At 49.8% G+C, this 20815-nt stretch overlaps 1 protein-coding gene across 1 annotated transcript in view; it reads left to right on the forward strand.

Moving 5' to 3' along the window:
* The window catches only part of LOC135811194 (nucleoside diphosphate kinase homolog 7-like), a 21912-nt gene extending 18398 nt beyond the window's left edge, over positions 1-3514 (forward strand). The window contains exon 10 of the mRNA XM_065324387.1: positions 2617-3514. Coding sequence (XP_065180459.1) covers positions 2617-2646 — 30 coding nt within the window. The 3' untranslated portion in view covers positions 2647-3514. The remainder of the gene's footprint in view (positions 1-2616) is intronic.
* The last annotated feature ends 17301 nt before the right edge of the window (positions 3515-20815 follow it).

The raw sequence follows: 20815 nt of genomic DNA on the forward strand, positions 1-20815 counted from the left end.
CGTGTGTTCACGGTACTGCTGTATGTACAACACTATGCATACATCATGTGTGTATGTACAACACTATGCATACATCATGTGTGTATGTACAACACTATGCATACATCATGTGTGTATGTACAACACTATGCATACATCATGTGTGTATGTACAACACTATGCATACATCATGTGTGTATGTACAACACTATGCATACATCATGTGTGTATGTACAACACTATGCATACATCATGTGTGTATGTACAACACTATGCATACATCATGTGTGTATGTACAACACTATGCATACATCATGTGTGTATGTACTACACTATGCATACATCATGTGTGTATGTACATGAGTGTGCATACATCAGGTGTGTATGTACATGAGTGTGCATACATCATGTGTGTATGTACATGAGTGTGCATACATCAGGTGTGTATGTACATGAGTGTGCATACATCATGTGTGTATGTACATGAGTGTGCATACACAATAGCGAGAGTCTGGTCTCATTCTGGTCTGGTCTCATTCCAGTCTGGTCTTATTCTGGTCTGGTCTCATTTCGGTCTGGTCTTATTCCGGTCTGGTCTCATTCCGGTCTGGTCTCATCCCGGTCTGGTCTCATTCTGGTCTGGTCTCATTCCGGTCTTGTCTCATTCCGGTCTGGTCTTATTCCGGTCTGGTCTCATTCTGGTCTTGTCTTATTCTGGTCTGGTCTTATTCTGGTCTGGTCTCATTCCGGTCTGGTCTTATTCTGGTCTGGTCTCATTCCGGTCTGGTCTTATTCTGGTCTGGTCTTATTCTGGTCTGGTCTTATTCTGGTCTGGTCTTATTCTGGTCCGGTCTTATTCTGGTCTGGTCTCAGTTCGGTCTGGTATTATTCCGGTCTGGTCTTTTTCTGGTCTGGTCTTAGGTTGCGTTTGTTCGGTGTCATTCCGACACCATTCCAAAGTCATTCCGCTGTGCTTTGGTTGCAGTGCGTTGGTTTGATGCACCGGACAGCGTTTGTTCCGTGTAATTCCGATTCCGGTCACGGAATGAAGGGGGCAGAATCGATTCTGGCGATTCCAAAGAAAAAAGTGGAATGAGTGCTCATTCCGAGCGGATTGATAATGTGCGGCGGCCACTGGGGGCTGTCACTATTGCATATCTCCGCCAACAAAACCTCAAACGCGATTGTCGACAGACGGAATGTTGCCGAAATTCGTCCAGGGTGTAGGCTGGTACTGTAACCTCGGGATAGTTACCGCTACTGGTTTGTGGCATTTTTTACCCTTCGCTGCCTGAGACAGCGTTCGGTCAGGACAAGAACTGGATTGATGTCCTCGCACCTCTCCTCCTCATCGTCGAGCACGGCCTCCAGAATCACTCGGTCAGGGAGGCAGGCCCACCATTGCATAGCACATAATCACCCACACGGGCACTGAACCTGCCACTCGACTTCTTCTTACAACCGCACCTCCGTCAAACAAGCGCTTCCAATCCGTGAAGAGCTAGAGCCGTTTCTGTGACTGATACGAGGGTGAATACAGAATAGTCATGATGAAGTAGCGGCCAAACGTCGCGTACAGGCTTGTACCGCAGTGGAGCTCGTAGACCTGTGCCGAGTTTGGCCGCTCCTTCACCATGATCGTCGTAGGGGCATGCAGAGCTAGAAACGTACGGAAGCAAGATAGCAACCACAACATTCTTAGGCTACCAGCTTATCTTTGCAAGGCAGCAAAAAACAACTCGTAGATCTCAAAAACAAAACATTCGACCGCCGTTTCCGGAGTCTCGCAAAACGTTTGCCAGATTCCCGAGTGCATGCACGCGCGTTTGTTTGCTACTCTCATTCCGACTCCGCGATGGGTATCGACTGCATTCCATGCTCATTCCGGAATGACCGAACAAATACAACCTTATTCTTGTCTGGTCTCATTCTGGTTTTGGTCTTATTCCGATTTTGGTCTCACTCCGGTTTTGGTCCTATTCTGGTCTGGTCTCATTCTCACGCTAATCTTGTAGTTCATAGGGAATGTCAGTGAGGAACAGGACATAATGTCCTATTCCCATAACTCCTTTCGATATTTTGTCTGCCTATGTAGACAAACCCTTTGTCTGTGGTGTGGGTCTACCCCTGAGAATGCTGCAATGTTCAGATGTGCCTGTATATGCGGAAGCCGTATCTGCATTTCTCACACAATCTCTCTTATGGTATTCTGTCTGAACTCTCGTTCCCGTCGAGAATGGAATTGTTCCTGTTGCACACTCGGTAGAGCATGCTTGTCTTAATCTCATGGTCGTAGATCTGAGCACCATTTTGTCGTTGCTCTTGTACAACTGCATCTTTCGCTGCTCTCCGACTCACACTCCAAGCAGCAGTTGTTACTGTTAGGAGAGTTCAGAAAGAGAGCTAAGATAACGAAGGAATGAAATGTGCAAAGTGCCCTGGAGTGCATTGCTAGACATTGTTTGTGTGTGTGCTCTTGTGTGTGTGTGTGTGTGTGTGTGTGTGTGCACGCACGCGCGTATGTGTGTGTGCATGTGTATGTGTGTGTGTGTATGGGTGTGTTCGTGCATGTGTGTATGTGTGTGCGTCCTGTGATCGCGGGTTCCATATTTTCCTCTACTAAATTCATTCCCCTAGGTTGAGTACTTCTTCAAGATTCTCCAGTAACTACGGAAACAGACAAGACTTCAGTGACGGTTACAGCGCATCCTGAGTAATCGGCGTCACAATGCATTTTCATTGATGTGTCTTCTGTAACCGCTGAAATGGATATTCAGCCACCGGTGCAGCAATGTGTTGAGAGATGCAGAGGCGAGGTTTAACTTAATGAGCTGATTTCGATGTGATATTAATCCTAAAACATAATGCAATGCCATAGTAAATGACTGTCGTCGAATTCCTTCCTTTTTCGCTTTCATTATAAGAAGAGAATTTATCTCTCTGTTTGAACCACACAGATACTATGCATGCATGGTGTCTGCGGGGAGTGCGGTCTCTGTGATGTCATGATGTTACGGTGTCATGATGTCATAATGACTGTTATGATGTCATGATGTTACGGGGTCATGATGTCATGATAGATCATCTTTGTCTTATGTCAGTACAAAAATGGCAATCATGTGTAGGCTCTGTGCATTCGTTGTGAGTTATCTGATCCAGCTGCAGGGTGCGCATTTGTGTTTATTCATTACAGTGTTACACACTGCATGTATAGTATGTATGCTGCAGTTGATAGTTTTGTATTGATAGTACACATTATCATGTATAGCTTGTATGCTGCAGTTGATAGTTTTGTATTGATAGTACACATTATCATGTATGGCATGTATGCTGCAGTTGATAGTTTTGTATTGATAGTACACATTATCATGTATAGCATGTATGCTGCAGTTGATAGTTTTGTATTGATAGTACACATTATCATGTATAGCATGTATGCTGCAGTTGATAGTTTTGTATTGATAGTACACATTATCATGTATAGCATGTATGCTGCAGTTGATAGTTTTGTATTGATAGTACACTACAGAACAACAAGGACAATCAAGGCTTGTTTGCTGCTACTTTAAGTTTCATGCTTACGCAATCATCAGGCAACATGAAGATCGGGTGCCGACCATGCCGGTATATATGCCAGGAGAGGGTGGTATAAAAACTGTGTGAGACTGTTGATAGTACACATTATCATGACATCGTATAGTTCTCATGCTATCTGCAATGTAGCTAGTAGCAAGAGTAGATAAACAAGAGTGTGCAACTCGCGGATGGGTAGGCCCACGGCGGAATGTTTTGTTGACGTAATCTTTTCGACGACGCACGCCTTGCGAGTCTTTCGGAAAGTTTTCCCTCGTGCCCTTGGCCGGGCTTTACACTACAAGGTCGGTGCCCAGCACGTGCTCTCACACTGCTCTGCGGCAAACTGCGCGTTTCTCTGAAAAAAGGTGACGTCACAAAAAATTCCGCCGTGGGCGGGGGTATCTGCAGATTGTGCAGGAGAGATCCGGAGTTGCACACTCTTGTTTATCTACTCTTGCTAGTAGTAATAGGCTACATGACTGTAGCTAGTAGAATTTGAGTATTTCACTCCTGCTCTTGTAGCAGTTGAGCACTCTCGTGTGGGGTAGTGCATTTGCTGTTTGCATTATCCAGAGCTCACTGATTTGTCAGTTTGAGCACTCTGGCAAGGTACACCCGGGCCTCTGGCTTTGGAAAATTTATTTTCATTGCTGTCAGGTTCGGACTCATTTTCTCTGTGCTGCGCTGATGAGTCCACAACTTGAAGAACGAAACAGTTCTGTCCGCAGCTTGAGTAGTAGTAGAATTTATTATTTTACTAGGGAACTCCCAACAGGCGTTGCCTGTTTACTGGGAACCCTAGCAACGACTTGGTGCTTGTGACAAACGCAGAAATGGGCTTAGCTAGACTCCTATTGTGTACGTAGCTACCCGGATTTCACTTGTATCAAGTGAAGCTTGCTCTTAGCCAGTATTGGTACATAGCTATGATGGGCGTTGACCGGTTCTTTCTTACATGCACATGTATAATTATGTATATGAAAAAACTTACCATCTCCAAAGCAGCAGCAGCAGGGATCTGGAGTGGGTGAAATAATACCAAGCTACAAAGTAGAGAGTGACAGCAACCATGCCAGGGACAAAGAATTGGGCGTCATGAATATTTGCGCCAGGCCTCGTTACATGGCCCCTGCACCTCATACACACACATACACACGCGCGCACACAAACACACACTCACGCGCGGGCGCGCGCGCGCGCACACACACACACACTGTTCATTGCGCTCGAACGGTGGCGCTACTTCATTCATGAGGTCGATCTGATGCCCCTACCGCCGTACCGGGCCCTGAGCTAGCCCTGTCAGTACTGTACGTGCGCGTGCGTTACTTGTCAGTCAGGGCGGGATACGTGCAGGGGATTCAAGGGATTTCCCCGTGTCCGCACCCGCAAGGACCAGTACTGTACATTTACCTTCTACTGTGCTAGTGCTACATGTAGTAGTAGACTAGTACGGTGATCTGGTGATACATACCGGTAATCGTATTGTAATCGATTGTAATCGATTGTAATCGTAATCGTAATCGAGACATCAGTTCCGAAGAGAAAGTACAGGCCTAGCACCGTCTATCCCTGAACTTCAGTACGCAGATGATCTTGACTTCCTCGATGAAAATGACCAAAATCTTGAACAAACCCATGACGTATGCGTGCTGAAGATGCCAGAACACCAATTGATGGTCAACGGCGCGAAAACTGAACGGACCCACTTCTACCTCGATGCAGACCTGGAAAAAAGAGGGAAAGAAGAATGGCGGATGGCAAAGTCGGTTGGATCGAGAGCTGGTACTGCCGAGGACATCAAACACCGAATGGTTCTGGCATCGCAGTCATTTGGCCGGATGCAAAGCCTTCTACAGTCATCAGGGATCTCCCTAACGTTGAAGCTGAGGCTGTACAATTGCTACGTTCTAAGCATTTTGCTTTACAACTGCGCTACCTGGGGCCTCACTGAGGCACTCAGAACGTCTCTGGACGTTTGCCACCGCCGTCACCTCCGCTCGCTACTCCGTATAAAGTATCCAAATATAATCAAAAACACGGAACTCTACAACCGCTGTCGCACCCAACCCATCTCCAAGGAGATCGCGGCGAGGCGATGGAGCTTCCTGGGGCATGTGCTCCGGATGCCATCAGGGGCACCGCCACAGGTCGCTCTCGATTTTGCTGCTTCTGGTGCCTTGCGGGGAAGGATAGGCAGACCAAGAACAACACTGCTAACCACTCTCTCACTGGATTGTCGGGAGAAGCTGGGGCTTGTGCTTCTGTCGCGACCTGGCCTAGCCCAGCTTCGGAAGGTGGCGTATGATAAATGCCGATGGAATTCATTGCGAAACAGCACTGTTAATTAGCCTGGCCATAATAATACGATTACATCTGACATGCTTACCTGCCTACTTGTGCGCACGCATGCATTCTTGCCGGAGATGTCTACCTGTGGCGACAATAATTTTTTCATGGACTGATCTTCTTTTTTAGTGTTTGCACACTCTTGGCTGCTGCTGCTGTGGCGCTTTTGTATTTACATGCTGCTGCGCTCTGTACGGCTGCACTAGCCGTGTTAACTGTCGTACCCAGATGCACACATTCAATCCCTGGCTATGCTTTGGAATTGTTTTCGTTGCCTATGTCCTCATCTCTCTTCGTTTTGTTTTCGCTGCCTGGGCTCTCATTTATCTTTGCGTGCTTGCTTGCTTGTATTGCTGAGGGAACATATGCTGGTTTGTATTCGTGGGTCCCCATGGTGCATGGGCCACGCGTACTCATCCGGCGGATATGTGTGAATAATAATAATAATAATCGTATTGTATGTCTGCGCTACAATCGAAATACGAGAGTCGATAGAAACTTGCCGAGACTACAAGTTTCGATTCCTTATAGAGCATTTTCGATACAATTGTGTCCGTATCAGTGAAAGTCGATGCTTTCCTGGAAATGCGAACGGATTGAGTTTCATGTTCTCTTTTCTGCAGCAGAATATTTCAGTGGCTTTTCAGAACTTCATTCTAGTGGCGACAGTTTGCCTTTGCTGTAGTGTATGGCAAGAACCCAGAACACATGTTTATTGCAGATCTACTGCAGGGCTTGTTCCGCGGGTTTAGTGCAGATCTCCTGCAGGGCTTGTTCCTCGGGTTTATTGCAGATCTACTGCAGGGCTTGCTCCTCGGGTTTATTGCAGATCTACTGCAGGGCTTGTTCCTCGGGTTTATTGCAGATCTACTGCAGGGCTTGTTCCTCGGGTTTATTGCAGATCTACTGCAGGGCTTGTTCCTCGGGTTTATTGCAGATCTACTGCAGGGCTTGTTCCTCGGGTTTATTGCAGATCTACTGCAGGGCTTGCTCCTCGGGTTTATTGCAGATCTACTGCAGGGCTTGTTCCGCTGCCACTCCTGATATACAGTCAGTTCTGTGACTGTTGGAGAGCCAGAGAGACCAAGCTTCAAGAGAGGACATGAGATGATCATGATGATGGTACACAGAACACGGATTGTCAAGTGCACCGTGCAATGAAGTCACTCCACAACACGGTAAGAAACGAAGGGTGTACGTGTCAACGCTCACAGCCATGCGCTGGCTGCTCAGTAATCTGGCAATGCTAGAACGAGGAAACGTTGAAAGAAAATTCTGTTTGAAGATAGCGGTTGGACTATGTACAAGATTAGTACAACTGGACAGATAATTCGCCCAGGTAGACCTACCCAGGTACCCAGGAACCCAGGAACTGTGTACCAGTCAAACTTCGTATCTGAACACATTTTACAAGGAAACGTGAATGTTCCACTGTAATCACATAACTGCATGACTTGAATGCCCCTCGATACAGAAACAAACAGAGAGGGGGGGGGGAGGGGGGGGGGGGGAGGAGAGCTGGTCTCCGCAAAACGGAGCACTGAAATCCGTGTTGAAATAAAGTGATGAAACAATAGGGAAAGGAATAAACCGATCCCCTTATTATTGTCTGGGTTCGAGCAAGGGGGCAACTCCGCAGTCGCGTGGGATCCTGCTGCACACACGCGACCAACCTCACCTCGGCTGTGCGTGACTTCTCGCATGCGAAGTGCAGAGCACGCGAAATCTACATGCAGTGCAAGCCTGTCTACAAAAATGTCACAAGGACTTTTGATTTGAGCTGTTTTGTTTTAGTTTAGACGTCTTCCTTTTTTGCGACTTCAGGATGCCTTCTCAGAATCATTGCTCCGTTCCTCACTGTCAGAACAGGAGGACGAAGCAAACAAGTCATTTCACTCCTTTCCTCGTGTGGAGCCACAGCGGCCTGGAGCAAGCGGATCCAGGCTATGCCCCGTGAGGAAGGACGTAGTTTTAGGGTCACTCTGAATATTTGAGTTGCAGCGATCATTTCGATCCCGAAATCGAAATCGTTTTGCCCAGCTCTACAAGGGCAGGATGAGTCCAGGAACCCAAACAGCTGTCCTACGATACCAGGTTTGCTTTTTGCAAGAGAGTGGAGTCTGGACGCTCTGCTCCCCATGCTCGCAAAACAGTATTTGCTGAGCCTAGTGCAGTTCGGTCATGGAAGTGCAGCGTCTGCATCACGAGCTCCCCATGCTCCCAAACCAGTATTTTGCTGAGAGGCAACGGTACTTTGATATGGAAAGGAACCTGGCTTAGTGCAGTTTGGTCCTGTAATGGAAGTGCAGCATCTGCATCAGGAGCTGGCAGCAAGTAGAGCTCGTGTACAGAGTCTCGTGGAGCAGTTGGACGATGTGAGGACTGGGGTGAAGAAAGCCGAAAAACAGCTTACGTACAATAACATAAAGAAAGACTCTGAGCCGCTCCAGTTTCTGACTGGTTTGCTTTCAGGTGTTTAGACCGCTCTGTGGGACTTCTTTGAGCCTAGCCGAGAAAATGTACTGCGCCACGCCAGATCTGCGAAGACGGAAGCTGAGGGACGGCGGATACAGTTGGAGGCGGCCGTAAATCGCCAATGAGCATGTAATGGAGGCTCAGCTGCTATTGGCATTGACGTGTCTAAGCCTGGGCCGAATGGAACAGAAGCTGGCATGTGTGGCACAAGTTAATCATCCGTTTCACGGTATATAACTAGCTGAGCTGGAAACATGTCTTGTTCCTCCGTTTGGACATGATCCCCATTTGGGCGAGCTGGCGAGATGTTCAGTCATCAATGCCATGTACCGCAAGACATTCTGCATTGTGGATGAAACAGTTCTATTTTGCCATGCACTTAGGGTTCTCGCACCGGCACGGCACAACAAGACCCAACAGATCCTTGCGCTCTTGTTTTCTCTCATGGTAACATTGCTGATCACAACACCCGGTAGCCAGTCGCAGATGCAACCAAATCAACCAGGTTCTCTTACTCTTTCAATATTTGCATCGAATGCAGTGATGATTTCAATGCTGTTCACCAGTACAACGCATTACCAGACTGGCATATAATCATGATATTATTATCCATTTCGCAATCACGGTCATTGCTTTCTTAGATCTCCAATCATCAATATCCGACCATAAACCGTCTATCATCTTATATTATCATCATTAGTATCCCGCTACTATCCTCCTCTAACGATGAGCTGGAAGAAACGAAACAGCTGTCTAGGGGCGTAAACAATATCTGTCAACAGAAGTGTCCTTGCTGTGCTGGTGTGTTTATGCTTCGTGCATTAGTTCGGCCAAGAGCGCATGGTGGTGGCGGGTTGAGGATGTAGTACAGCGGAGTATGACCGAAAGCTCTGTCACAATGTATTTTATCAGGAACGTATAGAAACAGAAAAAAACTGTATCTTCATCTTGGGCGTAAACAGCCCGTCTCACATTAAATATACTAGAAAATAGTTCACTCTCAACATGCAGTCTTCCTAAGAGAGAGAGAGAGGGGGGGGGGGTATATTCATAGGTTCGAAAGAACCGCACACACACTTTGCTGCAGACAGCGGCAAGCTTTGACCCTCGTGCTTCGAAGAGGGAGCAATCCACTGCGCTACGCGTGCGATTAACAGCAAGCTTCGACTTTTCAAAGGTACGACTCATCACTGGCTCCGGGGTAATGTTCCTGGAACAAATGCCCCATTGCCGACTGAGGGCCAGGGAGCACGCAATCTGCCTTCCTGACCTGGGCGAGAAGTGTTCCAGCACAAGAAGCAGCACGAATCCATGCTGACAAAAACCACCATCACCACCAGCCGGCACACAGCACACTGTTCTTCAAACACCATCCACTCCGTCCATGTGTTTGCACTGTCCTCCTCTAGCTCTTCACGCTCAACAAATACCACGCACTGCTTATCGTTTTTTTAATGCTTCCTCTGGGTTGGCTAGCCCTTCGACTGGACAAAACAGCGATCACCACTGCTATCGTCACCTCATAGCAGTCGCTTCCACCAGTGGCTTTTCCTGTCTTTGCAAGGTGTCCAAGGATGGCTGCTGTTGTCACTACAGGCAAATCAGAAGTACTTTAGTGGCTGATGTCCAACCAGATCGTTGGAAAATCGATTTTTCCACTTCAGGGCTGCTGGTCGCGATCGCGACTTGGTGACTTGGCAGCACCACGGTTACCTTCATAGAAGATGGCTCTGGAGAGGAAAAGGCAGACCAGAAAAAGGTTACTATTATCTTCAGCACCGATCTCAAGGAGAAAGAAATACGGTCTGCTGTAGCCTAGGCACAAAATACATCTCACAACACGATTCGCGATTCGAATATTTCAACAACAACAAAACTCACCTCTGGAGTAACTCCTGTTTGTGGCCCGAGATCGTTCCCTCCCGCGCCTTGAAAAAATCCTGCAGCTGCATCACAGTCCATGTCTCTCTCGGAGACTCTGCTCCTACCAGCAGGAGGTTCAGCACCGCTCGAAGCCATCGCAAACCACTTGAGCTAAGCAGAAGACATTCCAAAACAAACCTGAAACACACTGTCAAAGATGCTGTCACGTTCAAAAACTAGCTCGATCGCGAGTGAGGTTGCCCCCGTGCTCGAACCCAGTATAATAAGGGGATCGGTCTATTGAAACAGAACATGCACTGCATCATACAAAACCTACTAGTATGCTACAGTTGCTGCGCTCACTGAAATACGACCCAAAGTACAAAGCTGGAGGCCTGGACCAGTTCCAATCACAGTTTACATCATTGCATCTGCACATGTACTGTATCTTTACATGTGTACGCCCAGCCACATTCGTGCCACTTCCAGGCAACCAAGGCCGGTGCAGGTGCACCTCCAGCCACATTCGTGCCACTTCCAGGCAACCAAAGCTGGTGCAGGTTGAGGGCGCCAGCTTAGCACTTTGGGTCAGATTTCAGTTAAGCGCAACTGTACATGTATGTAGCATACGAGTACACCCGAGGTCGTGGCTTAATAATAATTATAGGGAGACGACACTGGACACTGTAACGCTAAATCACGTACGTATCGACCACCGGGCTGCATGCCCGCTACTAATACATGCTCGCACATGACATTGCTTGTCTGTACCCCGCTCTCTCATGTAGGCAGGCCGTCGTAATGATGGGTTGAATTTAGTACACCGTGCAATACACAACAAGTAAAATACGGTACCAATTTGTCAAGGCTATGCTTCACCGAAAACAAATTGGTATGGCGATTACTACAAGAACAAGCGGAATACCAATAAACTGCTAACGATGGTTAAGGCGTGCGGTAGGTTGCGTAGATGGAAAAGCTGCAAAAGCAAACTCGCGCTGCAAAAGCAAACTCGAGCTGCAAAAGCAAACTCGCGCTGCAAAAGCAAACTCACGCTGTAAAAGCAAACTCGCGCTGTAAAAGCAAACTCACGCTGCAAAAGCAAACTCACGCTGCAACAGTGAGACAGCCTGTCACAATACAGTTTCTGTGCTCCGTACCATGTGTCAAACTCTGCCTTATAAGGGCATTGTGCAGTCTGCTTTCTAACATTGTTTGCTGTGAAGCAGTTTGTTAATGCAGGGGTGTAGGAAGGTATTTTTAGTGTGCTACGGTCAGTCATCTGAGATACAGTGTACTCGTGGCGGAGAGGGGTTGCTGAGCCGAAACATTTGGAAATCGTACACACTGCCGGGCTCCCGTGCGGGCCCCACGCAAGCATTCGCAACCGCGATGCGCGTAGGGCATGTCGTATAAGCCACCTATCCGCCTTGGGTGCAAGCTCACCCAAGGCCACCCTCGCAAGGCAGGAACAAGTAAAGACATTCACCAGTTGTTTGTTGTGCCTGCCCGCCGCAGAAATTGTTTGAAATTGTCTCTTCTCCGCTCTCACAAAGTCTTACACCCACCATTGGCTTTCTCGCAGGCACAAAGGGAGTCTATCCAGCAGATCGTGGCAGCCAGCGTGGCAGCAGCCCTCAGCGGCAACGCACCGGAGAGACGGTATGTGTGCTGATGAATTCATGCACCATACAAACATGGGCTACCCCTCCTGCATTCCGCATGTCTCGTTGGAGACAGTCGATCGGATCAGACGAATAGAGTATATAGATCTGGCAATACTGGTCCCACCCAAATATATTTCTACCGGGAGCCAGCCCCTAAGAGGTTCCGCATGGACGAGGAAGGGGCACTTTCGGTGACAATCGCACCGAAAGGAAAAATTGAGAACCTTGCCACGTGGACCGAGGCATGGTCTTTTTTTAGCCTGATCGCTATCCGCAATCAACCTCGCTGCGCCGCTGCACTGATGCAGAATCAAATACGCATGGTACAGGCAGCCGGGAAGTACCGCTTCGTGGACTATGACACGCGGGCACGCCAGGTCCTGTCAAAGGACCCAAGCCGATCCCTGGCGGAGGTCGACACGGAGCTTTTCGCGACGTGTTTCACATGACAGGCCCTCCCCAATTGCAGCATTTACAAGAAGGTGGGGCACTTGGCCGGAGCATACACCTCGGCCTTTCGCGGCAACCAGGCGAAAGAGAGTGCAAGCACTAAATCAACCGAAATCTGCCGCCGCTTCAATCACGGCACCTGCAACGGCCCATGTCGCTTTCGACACGCCTGCCTCTCCTGCTCAGGCTCGCACGCCGTGTCAGCCTGCCCAGCCAAGAAATAAGAGCGAACAGCAATCAGCCCCGGCACCACTTTCTTACATTCTCCCACCCCCTAACATCCCTATGAACATTGCATTACACCCCAACACCCCTATAAATATTGATGCATTACACACTGAATTGCTGGCGCACCCTAATCCTGCATTTGTTCATTCTCTAATTAGCAATTTACGTGCCGGCTGTCGTATCGGGTTCGCCGGACCCCGTGATGTGTCCGTACGCAGCCCAAGCTTGTCTTCAGCGGCAGCACATCCCGAGGTCGTCGACCAGTACCTGGCCACGGAATGCAGTCGTGGCCACACCGCTGGCCTCTTCAACGCGCAGCCATTCGTCCATCTGCGCACCTCCGGAGTAGGTGTGGTCCCCAAGAAGTCGGGTGGCCACCGGCTCATCATGCACCTGTCCGCCCCCAATGGGAACAGCGTCAATTCGTTCATTGACAAGCAGGCCTACCGTTTCTCTCTAATTACGATTGACACGATATCAGACCACGTGCGCAGCACGGGCCCCGGAGCCCTCCTGTCAAAGGTGGACCTGAAGCACGCTTTCCGACTCTGCCCTGTGCACCCCGACGACTGGCCGCTCCTCGGCATGTTGTGGAAGGGCAACTACTATATCAACACTGTCCTGCCATTTGGCCTACGCTCCGCTCCCAGTGTGTTTAACTGCCTGGCTACCGTCCTAGAATGGATCCTCCGTAATAACTATAGTATCCCTGCACTGGAGCACTATTGGGATGACTTCGTCTCAGTGTCTCCAGCAGCCGAGTCTGTCACAGCCTAAGCGGCCGCGACCTACAAAGCCACTATTCTGAAGGTCTTCGCAAAACTGGGCGTCCCAACAGCAGACGGCCCGGACAATGTTGTTCGCACCGCCACCTGTCTCACAGTGCTTGGCATCGACATTGATTCAGCGGCAGGGGAGCTGCAGCTCCCAGCCGAGAAGCTCCGTACATTGCGGCAACTCCTCGCATCCTGGGCCATCCGGTCATCAGCGTCCAAACACGAACTCCAGTCCCTCATTGGCCACCTGGCGTTCGCCGCCAAGGTCGTTCCAGCCGGTCGTACGTTCACTCGCCGCCTCATCGACCTGTGTTCCTCGGTCACCAGCCCTGCCGCGGCCGTCTGGCTCACCAACGAGGCTCTCGCCGACATCAAATGGTGGCGGGATTTCCTCCCACTATGGACCGGAAAGGCCCTACTACGCGACCCCGTCTGGTCAAAGTCCCCGGACCTGGAACTGTTCACCGACGCGTCTGGCAGTGGTTTCGGCGGCTTTTACTAGGGTCGTTGGTTCGCTGGCACATGGTCAGCGGTGCAGCAGGCCCCACCTTACACGTCCATAATGTGGAGAGAGATGTGGCCCATCGCCATTCCCTGCCAACTCTGGGGCCTCCACTGGGCACAGAAGAAGATTCTCCTGCACTGCAATAATTCAGCAGTGTGCACTGCCTGGGAGTTCGCACATGCCGACACGCCGGGGTCATGGCACTGATACGCAGCACCATGCAGCTCGCCGCTCGCCACAACTTCTGCCTGGTCGTCCGTCACATCGCCCGCGTCGACAAAAGAATCGCAGACGCACTCTCCCGGGCCCAGTTCAAGCGCTTCCGCCGTCTGGTACCCGACGCAGAGACTGTACCATCATCACTCGCAAGTGCCCAATCCGACAACAGATAGTCGCATCCGTCTGCAGTTGGCCAGGCGCTCCAGCCGTCAATTCAAGCTCCCGGCAATCCCAGTGACCACTACGCAGGCTCGCCGTACGTCCGTAGTCCCCCCCCCCCCAGCCCAGCATCTCGCATCTCTGCTCTTTTCTTGTTGTTTTGTTTCCCCTACCCTACTAACCCACCTACAATTTCCGCTGTCAATGATTATCCATGCCCTCGCCGGGGCGAACCCTTCATGGTCTATCTTACCACTCTGTGTGCTTAATGGGCTTATCCGGCCCCTTACAACCCCCTTTTTTTCTTTTTGGGAGGAATGGGGGCCGACACCCCGCATGCCCCGAACCGGCGACCGCTGTACTCGGGGGCGCTCCATATGTACGCTACACGCGTGGCCCGCATGGTGCAAACAAAATAATGGCCAGGCACCGTGTTGCCATGCTACCGAGGCAAATTGTAGAGGGTGTTAAGCCTACCTAGCAGGTTGTATGTTTGCCCGTATACTAGGGGCACGGCTCCGCGAGCCTGACCTGCTCGCTGTCTTGTGCTCTGCTTTTATATCCAGGCTCGCAAGCCGCGCGCAAAACGTCCCGCCGGATGTCCATCTCCCGCCTGAGGATCGCCTACAGACACCACCGCCGCAAGCAATGGCTCCGCGAGCCAACGCTTCGCCACCCGCTGTCTATTGTTCTGTGTGTCTATCCAGCGTCGCTAGCCCCACTCGCATTACATCCCGCCGAACATATGACTCCCGCCGGAGAATCCCTTACAGACACTGCCGCTGCAAGCTACGGCTCCACCGAACCAAGGCTTCGCCGCCTGCTGTCTGTTGTTCTGTGTGTCTGTCCAGGGTCGCCAGCCCCGCTTGCATAACATCCCGCCGGATGTCCACCTCCCGCCGGATGTCCACCTCCTGCCGGAGGATCGCTTACCGCCGCAAGCCACGGCTACGCAAGCAAACGCTTACGTGCCACCCCCATGCGTCAACCCGCAAGGCTAAGTACCTATGGATCAGGCCAATAGCAGAGGCTCCCAACCCGCGGGGGTGGGGAGGGGGGCTCTCAGGTCGTATTTGCATTTGCCGCACAGGATGAGGGCGAACCTTGGCCAAATCAGAACAGGAACGCCCCGCCGAGGTCAGGGGGGAGACCTAACACTAGCATAACCCACAGGTCCCCTGCTTACAATCCGCAGCCACGCCGCCGGGCCAGTGTGTTCCGGGAACCGGGCCGCTGTTCAGCGACCCGGCGCAGCACGCATACACGGCAGCTCGGCATGGCCGCCGTACCATCCTGCCTGCTTAGGAAACATGCGCGTGTGCGGACGTATGCGTGTGTGCGTTTGTGTTGCATGCGCTTGTGCCTGAGTCCTCCTAGGCTTGCTAGCCGCCGCTCTCTCAGCACGAGCATAGCACCTGATTGCCAACTCGGTAGCCACTGGCACAGAGCGCACGTATGCCCCAGGCTGGCGTGCATTCCTGGAGTTCATGGGTCGCATGAGCCGCGACGCACATCGCCCAGATCAGAACGACGTCCTGCTGTTCGCTGCCGCAATGTCTCACTCAGTCAGCGCCAGCACTCTGAGAGTCTACCTGGCCAGGATCAAATGCCATATCCTCCGCATGGGAGGCCCGGTCCGGGTTACATCCTCAAGCCGCATCACAGCCCTGCTCAAGAGCTTAAAGAGGGAGAGAGCGTCGCTTCCCAGGCATCCGTCAGCACGCCCTCAGCGCCAAGCGATCACCGTCCACCAGCTGAAGGCTCTCCGCCAGTTCTTGGATCGGTCCTTGTACTCCCTCCCCGGCAGACAGACTAATACTATGGGCTGCTCTTACGACAGCCTTCCACGGCCTGCTGCTGCGTGTGAGTGAGTACACGTCGCTCTCACCACACGGTCCCGGCGGCCTCAAGAAGCTGAGGCGCAAGCACCTCCGGTTAGCCCAGCAGGAGGCCTCTCTGCAGCTCCAGAGGACGAAGACGTCTCAATTAACAACAGGCGGGGAGGTAGCGCTGCATCGCTACGCTGACCCCGCACTATGTCCCGTTCGAGCCCTGGAGGCTTACGTTTGGTCTAGCAAATGGAGCAATGACAAGCAACCCCTATTCAAGTTTCAGGATGGTCGCCATCTCACGCCGAACGACATCAATGCTGTCCTACACAAAGTGCTAGGTCCAAGCATCAGCAGCCATTCCTTACGCGCCGGGGGAGCCACACACATGGCGGATCGAGACGCACCAGAGTACGCCCTGATGGCTGCAGGCCGCTGGTCCAGCAGGGCATATCGCACGTACATTCTCAGGCCCGTAGGCATGCCACAGCACTACTAGAGCCTGCGTGCCGCAAGCCATTTGGTACCTTTATTGGAGGCACGGGTGCTGCCGATGGGCGCCCATAGTGCATGCACATCGGCATCATTGAACTATTCATGAGTACTAAGATTTAGTGTTCCGCTGCCATAGCAACCTAGTAGTACACGTAGCCGTTGCGACGCCGCAGGACCCCGCGGGTCGCTTCTGCTGTCCTTGCCTCTCTGATGTGTGATATGTGTACATCATTTATAATCATAACCTCATACTGAGTACATGTACGTCATATTTGATTACCGATCACAGGCTCATGATTATTCATGCTGGAATAAACACTTGCGACACCCCACAGGCTCGTCTCTGTTGTGTGGCATGATGGTTAACTGTCACTAGTCACGTGTCACTTGCAACTGAGTACCTAGAGGCTAGACCTACAACTACTCACCTACAAGTAGTACTGTACAGTCGTCATGTACATGTGAATTCTGTACTAACTCTTACAGTTCTACTCCATGTCAGCTCACAGCCTCACAGGCACAGCGTCCCAGGGACTTCCCCTATCTAGCCCTGCTACATTTGTAGGTGTTTAGCTCCTCCACTGCACACGTACAATGTCTACAATAGTCATGCAGTCTGTCATCACGTGACATCACCACAATCATGCAGCACCTGCTTGATCAGTCCATTATGGATCACTGGTGTGATTCACCGCTAGCGCTGCAATCTGGAGACAGAGCGTCAGAGGTAGCCCTTTCCCAAAGGTGCTCGCCCTTTTTTCGCCCTTTTTGGCCCTGTTTGGAAAAGCCCGTTTCTTTCGCCCTTTCTTGCGTTTTTACTGAATATCGCCCTTTTGAGCTTTTTAGCTGAAAAAGTGCTAAAATCTGTTTCCTCATGCATGCGATCACAGTTTCCGAGTGCTCGATGGGCCTTGGCCTTGGCTTTTGGGGGGGGGGGAGGGGGGGGGGGGGGTGGAGGGAGGTGTTGGCGGATAATGCCGTCATTATATCGAGCATTATACACCACCCGAAGCATTACGAGCATTATAAAGCATTACGAAGCCAAAAATGGCATTATACGACGTTCTTCATAACTGCATAGTAGATCTACACACATCGTAAATTCGTCGTGTACAGATTCGTATCGGCTATAGCGTTGGTCTTTGATTGACAACATTTATTACAATACGCGATGTATTGCTACAAGTACAAGCGATAGACCACCATACACATCATACATGGTACCAAACAGATCGTGGCACGCAGTGCCAGGCCCAGTGCTAGCTAGCTGTGGTCCAGCACAGTGTGGAAACTCTCGCAGAAACTTCCTGTCCCGGAAGTCTATCTTCGGCCACGACATGTTGACGACCAGCAACTAACAACACTGCTAGTACCGAGTAACAGTTACTTACGTTTTGAAGATCCAGGTAACCATGGTAACAACGCCGAACCGAAACAAATGTGAACCAGCATGGAACGGGGGAGGTAAGCGCACGCACACATTCCAGACCTTACCCGGTTACCGTCCACAATGTTACAAAAAACATTTTTCATCGAAGCAAGAGTCCATGTCTTTGTCGAAGAGTAACGCTGGACTTTCACCGGACATTGACCATTGTGTAAGACCAGCTAACTACCAGCCAACGCTGATGGCTGACTCGCCGCGATGCCGTTCTTGGGATTGGCAGGAAGCTGGGCTTTCCCCAGATGAGCTTTTGGCGGAGTCCTCTGATGATAGTGACGTCGTCGAGTTGGAAACTGCACATACTGCCGCGATGGCGAGGAAGCGGTCTTTTCAGAAAACAGCTACATATTGTATTACCAAGTCTGAAAATGTTTCTAAACGGACGCGAGTAGCTCATGGACAGAGCACTGAAGTGGCCATTAGTGCCGAAACACAGGTGCGGGAGTTCCCAGATGAGCCGCTCAAAAGCGACTGTGGCAAGTTAGTGTGCCTGGCATGCCATACAACATTGTCAGGGAAGAAGAGTATAATCATGTCCCATATTGCTACCGCGAGACACAAACAAGGAAAGTCCCGTTTGAAGGGGGAAACTCAGAGGCAAAAGCTGGTCAAGGAGTCTTTCTTGGCGTATCCCCTTTGTGCCGCCTCAATATGACTATGTGTTTGTACCTCGCGTACATGTTTACCTGATATTGTATTATGTGTTTATCATAGCATGGGTGCAATATTATAGTGTTTTTCTTAGCCCAATGCCGCAAGGTTCAGGTGTTTATAGTCCATCCGGCGGAGCATTATCAGCATTATTTGGAGCATTATAATTATGGCCTTTTGTGGAGAATTACTGAGAGCATTATATCCCATATTACCGAACATTATCCGCCAAAACCTAGGGGGGGGGGCGGGGGGGGGGGCGGGGGGGGCAACAAGTATTAGTTAGTTGTTGAAGCTTGTACCCGGTGTACACAATGCTGTAAAAAGTGGGTTTTTTGAACTTTACTTCCTGTTTTGCCTTTCGTGGACCCATAAATAGAAGATTGCGTATTCATTTCTCAGCTTGGGTTCATATCTGAACATGTATCATGGCTATGCTTCACTGAAAAAAGAGCACTTTTTGCCTGTTTTCACTGAAAAAAGAGCACTTTTTCAGCATAATATTTTGAGGGACGCGAAAAGCACTAAGTGCTAATTAAAAGAACACCATAGCCATGATACATGTTCAGATATGAAACCAAGCTGAGAAATGAATACGCACTCTTCCATTTATAGTCCATCAGCCAAGGACTCAAAAGTCGTCAAATTCAAGCACCCTGTTGCACTTAGAAATCGAATACTTGATTTTGGCCTCAATAGGGAGTTTAGGTACCCTGTACACCGAATCCGCAAATAAAAAGGGTACACGACTTGCACGCTCTGCAGGGGGAAGCCGACAAAGTGACCATTTTTGGCATTTCGTCGACAGCCATTGTTGTGACCTAAACCCAATCTCCAATCAGTGCCATGCGCGTTTCAGGAATGAACTTTCAGATTTTGTGAATTACGGGAAAAATCTTGCAAATCGAGAAGATTTGCAGTGTAAACCATTGCAGTTTCCGTATTACACGTGTGCCTGGATTCAAATTACAATAAAATTGTTGTTCGCCTACTTGTAGAGTGGTGTTCCATTACACATCTCTTTCACTGTTCTATTTAATTGAGCATCCGAATACATACCTTCAGGAAGATTACAATGAGCTAGTATTGAACATCATCTACCTTCGGTTTTCCGAAGTATGCACCCCGAGTCATGTCAAGCAGGTTTGAAGCGTAGTTTTTACTGTTTGGCAAAAGTGATCTACGCTTCCACCCTGAATAGAATCACCTCGGGAAGGTCCTGATCCCTGGAAAAATAAGGAACGTGGAGAGCTAAAAGTAAGGAATCTGCGGCGATGGATGTTGTACATCGAGTGAATGCCCTGCAGTTCTCTTCTCCATTACGACCAACTAGCAAACGCCATGGCTCTGGATGCTGACAGCAAACAGTTGAAATAAAGGCAAGGCTGCTTTGAGCTTGTTGTAACCAGGTAGTAGTACAGTTACAGTTGTACTACTATCTACCACACTCGAGATCATCCAAAGAATAAAGCGGTTGAATTCAAAATCAAAAAAAATTGTTGGGGATCGTCTGAAGCATATTCAAGCGAGGTACAGTCGGGCTTGATGACTGATCAAAGCCCTCGGGCTGGTCCCTTGGGCTTTGATCAGCCATCAATCTCTCTATACCTCGCTTGATTATCTACTTGATACCATTGTAGTTGCAAACAAGTAACTACAACAACTGCAGTACAATAGTCATGTAGTTTTTCTGAAAATGGTGAGCATCTTCATCTTCTTCCCGGTGCGCATAGGCCTCGGCGGGTAATGCTAGCATTGTAACTGGCATTACGAGCATCGTTTTGAGAACTAGCAATGCTCCTGCACTGTACCCGGATTTGGAGCCAAAACAAGCATTAGCGCCCAAAACTTAAAAAAGTGTCATTTTCTCACTTCATGAGTGGGCATTACTGAATAAAACAGGAGCTCTACAATGTAACGTACACACTGTACTTTGTACCAGCGGCTTTTGGCAGTTTTGCTTAAGTTAGCCTGCGACTTCGCAACATGCGTCTCTTGTTGCGAATCTTAGTGGCAGCTGCTAGGTATAGACGTACCACGTTGATGCCATCATGGGAAACGGAAAGAAACCTTGTCTTTCCTATTCACAGAGTCATGCAGTGCTGGCTTGCTTGCACCATGAGTACATCAAATGGAAATGTGTTGGAAGT

The sequence above is a fragment of the Sycon ciliatum genome, chromosome 3 (assembly GCF_964019385.1).
Source record: "Sycon ciliatum chromosome 3, ocSycCili1.1, whole genome shotgun sequence".
Taxonomy (NCBI): Eukaryota; Metazoa; Porifera; class Calcarea; order Leucosolenida; family Sycettidae; genus Sycon; species Sycon ciliatum.